General features: G+C 48.1%; 2 protein-coding genes across 2 annotated transcripts in view; one reads left to right on the forward strand and one right to left on the reverse strand.

Moving 5' to 3' along the window:
• The window catches only part of nrxn2b (neurexin 2b), a gene marked incomplete at both ends in the record, with an annotated part of 582,739 nt that overhangs the window by 102,001 nt on the left and 470,175 nt on the right, over positions 1–10,563 (reverse strand). The window lies entirely within an intron of this gene.
• Positions 7,136–7,816, forward strand: LOC310779271 (uncharacterized protein; the record flags this gene model as incomplete). Its single annotated transcript, XM_083639789.1, has 1 exon — positions 7,136–7,816. One exon carries the CDS (start codon positions 7,136–7,138, stop codon positions 7,814–7,816), a length of 681 nt encoding a protein of 226 aa, XP_083495915.1.

Raw genomic sequence — 10,563 nt, forward strand, 5'->3', positions numbered from 1 at the left:
ATCTATCTTCCTCATTTCATCCCTCCGTAACTCACTGTCGTTTTGCCTCACTGATATTGACCTGTATCTTTCACTTTATATCCACGGGGCATAACCCTCCTCTCTCCTCCTATACCTCTTCTACACCCCCCCCCCCCTGCCTGCCCTGCACTCTCTCTCTCTCTCTCTCTATCTGTTCCCCTCATCCTCCCTACCGATCGCTCTTATCACATTTTATCTTCTTTTCATGTCTCTAACCGCAGCGCGCTGAGAAGTTCTCCGCGGGGGAAGTTGCGTCGACGGCGGGCGCTGTCAAAACGCATCGAGTCTGGGAGCAAACGCAGCATAGAGGGGCGGGGCCGGGTGGTGAGGTGGGGGGACATTTATAAGACATGGGTGGTGGGTGGGTGGGGGGAGCGGGAGGAGGGTGGTGGGTGGGGGAGCGGGAGGAGGGTGGTGGGTGGGGGGAGCGGGAGGAGGAGGGTGCAGTGGACGTGGTTGCAGAAAACAACCTCTCGGGGGGCCTATGGAAAGAACACTCAGCGATTCGCTTACCATTTAATCAAGGTGTGTAATGAGAAAATGTGTGGCAGAAGGAGCAGCGGTGGGTAATAGTCTGGTAATAATGTACAGTCAACTTGACCTCCCACAAATTGCAACAAAAACAAATCTCAATGGATTTTGTGTACTCAGTATGTTGTGAACGAGAGGGAAAAAGTCCTAAGGGAGAAGGGGAAGTTTTGAAAATAAATGACAGTAAATACGATCCTACCAACTTTCTTTTGACTTTTTTTTGCCTTTTTTAAATACATATTAATACATTTAAAAATAATACATAAATAAATACATACTATAAATAAATGTAAATATGGGAGGACTAAACAGTCTAACCCTTGAAAAGGCATATATACGTACTGAAATTCAATATATCACGATACTAAAAATGTGACAATATTGCGGTGCAGTAAAGTCTAATGGTGATATTAGCACCATGTCATTCTGCTCTAGTAATCACAAATGAGACGGTTGACCATCACAATTTCACAAGCTCTTCATCCAGATTCAATTATTTACATGTTATCTCCATCTGCACTCCCTGTCCACTCATCTCTCCTTATTGTGCCGGGCCTGTGTCTAAATGCAGCTCTTTCATCTTTGTTTTGATCCGTCAGACCACTGGGGGCACTAGTCCCACTCCGCACAAACTCCTCCAAATATTGAGAAAGTTAGAAAGTCTCCAAAATCCCAGGCAGATCAATGGATAAGGAGGTTGGCAGGCCTGGCTAATGGAATGCAGCTCGTGCCCTAGATTAGGATGTTTTCCCTTTCACACGGCCGCCCTCAAACCAACGTGGAGCCTCATAAAACATGGTGGTGGTGGTGAGGGGTGGGTGGGAGGTGCTGAGTAACCCTATCAATCAATCAGTCAATCAATCTATCTATCAATCAATCAATTAATCAGTCTATCTCTCTATCTATTTAGAGGCTGTGCACTTTTCAAGACACAATTCTAAAGTAGTACAGATAAACAGTCAATGTAAAGTCCACAGTAAAAGCAATGAAAGCACTGGTAAGATCATCAAGACAAATATATACTGTACCTGTATGCATGATGGTATATACACTAAAACAGACAGAAAGCAGGATACAGTAGTTTGGCGGTGGCCCAGTGGAAGTGGAATTGAAACTATAGAGGGGGCTGCCAGTTTCAATCCCTGAACTGGCTGCGAGAATCCAGATGGGAAAAGTATTAATATTAAAAGTAAACGAATGAAGAATGACTTGGGGAAAGTAAAGCAATATCGCTTTTCCCTACCGCAATAACTTTTGTTGAGGTGCCCTTGAGCAAGGCAAGGCACGGAACCCCCCCCCCAACTGCTCCAGTGGAGCTGCTCAGTGGCTGACAATAGGAGACTGTGGCTGTATTGCCAGATATAAATGGGTGTTAATTTATTAATGCGAAGCAGGGCTGTGCTGCCTTTAAAGTTGAGTTAGTGGTTAAATAAGTGATTAGTTTGTTATGTTAAAAAGTGAGCGTTGTGTACTCTCGTCGGTTCTCAAATCAGCAGCAGAGTGAGTGCTCTTTCCGCTTCTGTGCTGCACAATCTTTGGCTGCTCTCTTCGTCAGGCATCTCCGCTAATTAGGCAATAGTCTGCTTCAGTTGAGCACAGAATTGAAGGCCAGACAGAATCCATGCTGCTGACTGTAACGTTATTGTGATATGCTTCCGCCTTGGAGACTATTTGTCTCTAAGTACATGTAGCATGTGCAATAATTGTCAAATTGTTGACTTTACTTGGATGAACAAAGGTTAAAAAGGAAAATGGATGTGCAGCCAAAGACAAGTGGACAACAACCACCCCCTTCTCCTAAGTCTGCAATATGAATGGACTGCAATAGGAGGTGAATTTGATTGTAGGGAAGGGAAGAGAGAAAGCAAAGGTCTTGATGACGCCCGCTCCACCTCCGAGGCCACACAGGAAGAGAGCTGCGGGCAATAAGGAACTCCAATGGTCTTTTTGTGATTACATTTTTGCTAAATGGGATTAGTGGAGAGGGTAACGGGTGTGCGCACTCAGCCGCAGCAGAGCGCCCAGTGGACGCTTTGGGAAGGGCTCATAAAAGATGGATCTGTTTCTCTCACGCCGTCTCTCTCACTCTGGCTCACTGCTAATGGCATTTCCAGGCATCCCTCAAACAATGAACGCCCGCCGCCATCTCTGCTTCTGTAGTGAGCTTCTGAATGGAATGCACGCAAGGGTCTGTGTTAGGCAGAGGTCTGTGTTAGGAAGAAGGGTCTGTGTTAGGCAGAGGTCTGTGTCCACGTCAGGAAGAAGGGTCTGTGTTAGGCAGAGGTCTGTGTCCACGTCAGGAAGAAGGGTCTGTGTTAGGCAGAGGTCTGTGTCAGGAAGAAGGGTCTGTGTTAGGCAGAGGACTGTGTCCACGTCAGGAAGAAGGGTCTGTGTTAGGCAGAGGTCTGTGTCCACGTCAGGAAGAAGGGTCTGTGTTAGGCAGAGGTCTGTGTCCACGTCAGGAAGAAGGGTCTGTGTTAGACAGAGGTCTGTGTTAGGCAGAGGTCTGTGTCCACGTCAGGAAGAAGGGTCTGTGTTAGGCAGAGGTCTGTGTCCACGTCAGGAAGAAGGGTCTGTGTTAGGCAGAGGTCTGTGTTAGGCAGAGGTCTGTGTCCACGTCAGGAAGAAGGGTCTGTGTTAGGCAGAGGTCTGTGTCCACGTCAGGAAGAAGGGTCTGTGTTAGGCAGAGGTCTGTGTTAGGCAGAGGTCTGTGTCCACGTCAGGAAGAAGGGTCTGTGTTAGGCAGAGGTCTGTGTTAGGCAGAGGTCTGTGTTAGACAGAGGTCTGTGTTAGACAGAGGTCTGTGTTAGGCAGAGGTCTGTGTTAGGCAGAGGTCTGTGTTAGGCAGAGGTCTGTGTTAGGCAGAGGTCTGTGTTAGGCAGAGGTCTGTGTTAGGCAGAGGTCTGTGTTAGGCAGAGGTCAGTGTTAGACAGAGGTGTTAGGCAGAGGTCTGTGTTAGGCAGAGGTCTGTGTTAGGCAGAGGTCTGTGTTAGGCAGAGGTCTGTGTTAGGCAGAGGTCAGTGTTAGGCAGAGGTCAGTGTTAGGCAGAGGTCTGTGTTAGGCAGAGGTCTGTGTTAGGCAGAGGTCTGTGTTAGGCAGAGGTGTTAGGCAGAGGTCTGTGTTAGGCAGATGTCTGTGTTAGGCAGAGGTCAGTGTTAGACAGAGGTGTTAGGCAGAGGTCTGTGTTAGGCAGAGGTCTGTGTTAGGCAGAGGTCTGTGTTAGGCAGAGGTCTGTGTTAGGCAGAGGTCTGTGTTAGGCAGAGGTGTTAGGCAGAGGTCTGTGTTAGACAGAGGTCTGTGTTAGGCAGAGGTCTGTGTTAGGCAGAGGTGTTAGGCAGAGGTCTGTGTTAGGCAGAGGTCTGTGTTAGACAGAGGTCTGTGTTAGGCAGAGGTCTGTGTTAGGCAGAGGTCTGTGTTAGGCAGAGGTGTTAGGCAGAGGTCTGTGTTAGGCAGAGGTCTGTGTTAGACAGAGGTCTGTGTTAGGCAGAGGTGTTAGGCAGAGGTCTGTGTTAGGCAGAGGTCTGTGTTAGACAGAGGTGTTAGGCAGAGGTCTGTGTTAGGCAGAGGTCTGTGTTAGACAGAGGTGTTAGGCAGAGGTCTGTGTTAGGCAGAGGTCTGTGTTAGGCAGAGGTGTTAGGCAGAGGTCTGTGTTAGGCAGAGGTCTGTGTTAGGCAGAGGTGTTAGGCAGAGGTCTGTGTTAGGCAGAGGTGTTAGGCAGAGGTGTTAGGCAGAGGTCTGTGTTAGGCAGAGGTCTGTGTTAGGCAGAGGTCTGTGTTAGGCAGAGGTGTTAGGCAGAGGTCTGTGTTAGGCAGAGGTCTGTGTTAGACAGAGGTCTGTGTTAGGCAGAGGTGTTAGGCAGAGGTCTGTGTTAGGCAGAGGTCTGTGTTAGACAGAGGTCTGTGTTAGGCAGAGGTCTGTGTTAGGCAGAGGTCTGTGTTAGACAGAGGTCTGTGTTAGGCAGAGATCTGTGTTAGGCAGAGGTCTGTGTTAGGCAGAGGTCAGTGTTAGGCAGAGGTGTTAGGCAGAGGTCTGTGTTAGGCAGAGGTGTTAGGCAGAGGTCTGTGTTAGGCAGAGGTGTTAGGCAGAGGTGTTAGGCAGAGGTCTGTGTTAGGCAGAGGTCTGTGTTAGGCAGAGGTCTGTGTTAGGCAGAGGTCTGTGTTAGGCAGAGGTCTGTGTTAGGCAGAGGTCTGTGTTAGGCAGAGGTCTGTGTTAGGCAGAGGTCTGTGTTAGGCAGAGGTCTGTGTTAGGCAGAGGTCTGTGTTAGGCAGAGGTCTGTGTTAGGCAGAGGTCTGTGTTAGGCAGAGGTCTGTGTTAGGCAGAGGTCTGTGTCCACGTCAGGAAGAAGAGCAGAGGAAATACTTCAGAGGACCGCGCCGCCATTAAGAGGAGCTAATGCACTTCCTTTTAGAGGAACGGGCCTCAACAGTTTATGGGATAACCTACCTTGGGGGGTTTTTAAGAGGCTGTGGTTTAGTTGGAAGCAGAAAGTTGCATTTGCTAATCGTGCTTCTAACCCTAACACTAAACCCATGTCCTAACACTAAACCCATGTCCTAACGCTAAACTTGCCCCTTTGAGAACTGAGAACCAGCTTCACTTTGGTGAGGTTTTCCTCATCTAAGGACAAAAGTAAGAACTCGGAGAAAAATGTATCACGTTTGCTTGTGAGCATATCACAAGCAAATCTTAAGATCAAGCATATCCCCCATAACAGACGTAGTCTTGTACAACTCTGCTGGGCTTGGGAGTCCCTGAGAGACTTTATTGACAGTGACCTCTGAGTAACTCGGAAGCATTGTTGTGTTAATTAAAGTGAAATGAAATGATGTGATGTGATGACAAAAAAAGCATGGACCAGTGCGTCAGTGAGCAACAATGGTGGGAAAATACATTTTCCAAATAATTAAGTTGTGTTCTAGACTTGAACAGTGACTGACACGGTAGGAAATCAAATTGAAACAAAGCCTTACAACCTAATATCTCGTAAACAAAATGCGGAGCTGAATTTATTAGGGAGTCAATTAACCAACCCAAGATAAGGACAGATTAGCAATGATGAGTTGATTAATTGCTCAAATGCCCCATTAAGCCATAGCTACCGATGCTGTGAAACAAGAGTCTTTGGAAGGCGCGCTGCATGCTATTTCCCAGTGAAATAACAATATCCTGTAATTTCAGCTCCGCTGACCTGGAATAAGGAGAAATGCTAACACTTTCTGCTTCTAATAAGTCGCAGAGTGGCGAGTGCTTTGTGGTGGGATTGAAAGGACTCCCACTTCACGCTCAATTAGACTGACTTCTTAAAAAAACGGCAACTATCGCTTTGAAGCCTGCAAAGATAATGAGGGGGACCAGCTGGATACAAAACGATGTGTGAAGCACGTTCTTCACCAAGGTGCAACGCTATACTCGAGATTCTGATTATCGTCCCAATCAACTAGAGCGCTCTCCTCACAAGTGGCCTCCATTGTCTGTGGCATGCATTGTCTGACATCAGGTGATGGCAGTAGAAGGCAGGAGGAGGCAGAGAAAAGCACAGGAAATGGAAAAATGAACAACTTTAAGAGCAATATCCAGGCACAGCAACAAAAGGAGGAAAGGGACAAATCGCGACCAGGTGTGGAAGTAAGCAGTGCAAGTTTAGGAGCAGTTATCATAGAAGCTTTGTGGAAAATCTATCACATTATTTCTGATGTGTTGTTTACCTGTATAACAATGGTGACCTCTACCACCTTTCCTATCCCTAGTTACGGCCCATTCTCTCTAGCCCCGCCCCTTCCTTGGCCCCCCACCACCCACAAAAAATGATAAACGTTAAGTAAAAAAAAATAGGACAGGAGTCACTTAAGGTCAGAGAGGAATGCTACCTCTCTGCTGAGTTGGTTCTTAATGCAGGCAATACTCATTTCCTTCAGGCATGAGAGAGAGATAGAAAGAATGAGGCAGAGAGAGAGAGAGAGAGAGAGAGGAAGGAGCAGAGGAGAACAAGTGATGAATAAACATGGCTGGGAATCTGCAGTGAAGCTCCAGCAAGGAAGGAGGAATGGCTGGAAGGAGGGAGGAAAAGGGAGGGAAGCAGTATTGTAGATACTAGTTATGACCTGATATCGCTCTTTTATCAAAATATCGGATATCGGGCATTATCATCCACTTCACATAATCGAGGTTCCTCCCTCTCATCACCCCTACATAAAAAGTTTGTAAACAAACAACAATTATTTTAGCAAATTTACATTTTATTTGCATGAAAAGCGATCCTTTGGTTACCAATGGATACACAAAAGCTATGAATAAATAAATAAATGATGCTTCTTCTTCTTCTGTGGCGTCTTATGGCAGTTGGCATCCTTTATGTTGCACTACCGCCTCCTTCTGGATTTATATCTATCCACTGTTTCCCTACATCCTCAATCCTAAAATGATGCTTCTTCTCAAACGGCTATCCTAAGTAAGATACTCGAGCAATGGCGATGTCATCAATGATGTCAATTGAGCAATTGTGATGTCATCAGTGATGTCACTCGAGCAATTGTGATGTCATGCCATTATAAATTTGACCCAACCTAACGACTAGCGTTTAACAATGGAGGGTTCTGTGTCAAATGTCGAGGTCTGCAATTTTGCCTATACAGGACAGTTTGACAAAGTAAAGCAGTGCATTTTATCAGATAAGATGCTCGCCTGCAAAACAGACCAGGACCACAGAACCGCCCTGCACTGGGCTTGTTCTGCTGGGCACACCAACATAGTGGAGTTTCTTCTTGACCTAGGAGCTGAAGTGACTCTGCAAGATGATGCATGTTGGACCCCTCTCCACATCGCGGCGTCTGCAGGCAGAGAAGACATTGTGAGATCTCTAATCTCCAAAGGAGCTCAGCTGAACTCGGTCAATCAAAATGGCTGCACCCCTCTGCACTACGCTGCCTCTAAAGACAGATACGAGATTGCCCTGCTGTTGTTGGAAAACGGAGCAGACCCCAACGTCACAGACAAGCTGGAGTCCACGCCTCTACACAGAGCCTCTGCCAAGGGCAACTACCGCCTGATCCAACTGCTTCTCAAGCAGAGCGCCTCCAGCAGCATCCAGGACTCACAGGGAAACACACCACTGCACCTCGCGTGTGACGAGGAGCATGTGGAGGCCGCCAAGTTGCTGGTGGAACACGGCGCCAGCATCTACATTGAGAACAAGGAAGAGAAAACTCCCCTGCAGATAGCCAAGGGCAGTCTGCGCACCCTACTCCGTCATGTCATGGAAGGATGATGCATAACGCTGACCCCACAGGTCATGTTCCAGCTAGGACCCACATCACATCACCTGATGACATCATCAGTATTCTCATCGGCTCATCCCCATCATTCCTCCTTCAACAGACTTACCAGCTTCTCAGCTGGCGCCTATACTGCTCAGACTGTAGTTATGACTGATGACCAAAAGCCAATACAACTTAGTTTGTATGAAGTAAATAAAAATCTGTGTTGATGGATCCTGCTGGAAGCCGGGGCCGGCCCCAAAGGAAGCAGGCCATACACATACTACCCGGTCTACTGTGCTGTCTGTTTGGGAAGGCTGGACATACTGCAGGACCTCATCCAGTTCCGTGCCGCTGTTCCTGTTGACATGGACAGCGATCACATGGTCTGGTCTCCTCTTTACATCAGCGCAGCCGGCCACCACCTGGACTGCTTCCGCCTGCTGGTCCAGGCTGCTGGTCCAGGCTGCTGCTCCAGGCTGCTGCTCCAGGCTGCTGGTCCAGGCTGCTGGCGTTCTGACCGGTGACGTGGCGTCTTGGCTGCTGGATAAGGTGCTGGGACACGGCTGCGATGCGGCCTTCGTCCAGCTGCTGGAAGTCCAATGGTATTCGACCAATCACGACACATGTAAACATAACTGAGGCAGGTCATTGGGGAAATGAGCGGACGTCCTGCCGTAAGGCGGTACATCCTTTTTGACCAACTTTCCCCTCCGTGAAGTACAGACGTAGTTGTCGGAGTGCACTCCAACGCGTCTGTTTTAAGAGATGACTTTTTGGTTTTGAGTGTTTTTGATGACGGCAAAACCTGAATACTTTTTCTAAAAACCAAAAGACGCAACTGTATTGACATCGGAAATAAGGGTTTTGTGTCGGCTTGCTTCTGCCCCCCATTTGGTTTAATGTAAAACACTGGTTTTAATAATACATGGCCAGGAACAACAGGGGGGAGACAGGACATATTGATAGACCAGCGGAAAAAAAAAATCAATTACAAAAAACATCTGCAAAAGCGTCAAGCAAAAGAAATGATGTTGACAGGTTATGAAATGCTGAAGATTAATCCTTTAATTGAAAAGGAATCAAAGTCTCTTGATATTACATAAGGTAGTGTTGACAGGCATTGACAGGAACAGCTTGGGGCCCTGGGTAGTTAATATATTGCAAGTCATTTCAGCTAGCTTTGCCATACATAATCATTGCTTAAGTAATATAACCTCCAGACAGGGAGAAACAAAAGACTGAAATATTCACTCAGAGAGGCTCATTCGGCGTTCTAAGAGAAGGTAAATGGCGTAGATATATGGTATGTTCCGTCACCCTGGGGGCACCATTTACATTTGAGCTCAAGTTGGGGAAAAGGTCGCCGACTCACAAACTGAATGGATCGTGATGATCACTCGGCCTCCCTCTCCCCCGACCGCGTCGTCCCAGATTCATCTCCATCCAAAACCATCAATCAGAATAATTAAAAAGACATCACCCAAATGTCAATGTGCTGTAATAAAGCTTATTAATGGGCGGCCATGTTTCACGCCGGAGCCGTCAAATGATGAAGGGGCAGATGTTTGTGGCGAGAGAGAGGGAGACGGGGGGAGAAGAACACTGATCACTAATTGATAGACTGATGGAGGAAGGGGGGGGGGGGGGGGGGGGTGCGCTGCGAGTTGAATCGAGGAGAATTGAGTGAAGTGCCTGCACTCTGGCGAATGACAGGTCCCAGGGTGAATTATAAGTTTTTGAAGGGGAGCAAGGTTGTGTGGGAGAGAGATAGAGTTGGAGTAGGGGGGGGGGGGGTACTATGGCGCCGGTGACCCAGATTCAGAGCACCTCGTCTGGGTTTGGCATGCACCTCGGCACCCCCCTCCTATCCCAGTGTCCTTCAGAGGCATGGTGGGCCTTGACGATCGGACTAGCAATATCACTCTGACATACTCAATCTGATATAGAGAATCACGTCTCCCACAGGAGAGGAAGGAAGGAACGGCCGGTACTGAAAAAGAGGGCGAAAAGGCAAAGCAAAGAGAAAACCCAGTGAATAGAGAGGGGAGGGAGGGAGACTGAGAGGAGAGCCACAGAGGAGAGGGAGAGGGAGGGAGGGAGACAGAGAGGAGAGCCACAGAGGAGAGGGAGGGAGGGAGACAGAGAGGAGAGCCACAGAGGAGAGGGAGGGAGGGAGACAGAGAGGAGAGCCACAGAGGAGAGGAGGGGGGGGGGGGGGACTGAGAGAACAGCCACAGAGGAGAGGGGGGGGGGGGGGGGAGACTGAGAGAACAGCCACAGAGGAAATGATAAAGAATAAAGCGCCGAGGGGCAAAGTGAGACACTATTAAAAAGTAAATCACTCATCACTCCACAATGAGAGAGACGGCGTGACAGGCACTCAGGTCACCTGACCCCTCTCTGTCATCATTTATGCAAATAAGAGCCGGGGCGGAGGGGAGGGGGGATGGGGTTTGCAAACCCAGCTCCAGCTGTTCGTGCTGACGGAGCAGCGCTAAAGGACACTCCAATTAGGATGGAGGTTTAAAAAGGAAAAAGAAAACATCATTAGGTATGAGAAACACGCAGTTCAGAGTCGCATGTGAACATACGCATTTTCTCTCAAGTACAAGTCGCCTACAGAGAACAGCCAAAGAGGCTATTTTACACCTGGCGTTAACATGTGGTTTCTGCCATCAGATGGCAATCAGATTGTATTTTATCACTTCAGCCTGATTCCATTTACACCTGGCGTTAACATGCATTTTCTGCAATC

Source organism: Poromitra crassiceps (assembly GCF_964638095.1).
Source record: "Poromitra crassiceps genome assembly, chromosome: 7".
NCBI lineage: Eukaryota > Metazoa > Chordata > Actinopteri > Beryciformes > Melamphaidae > Poromitra > Poromitra crassiceps.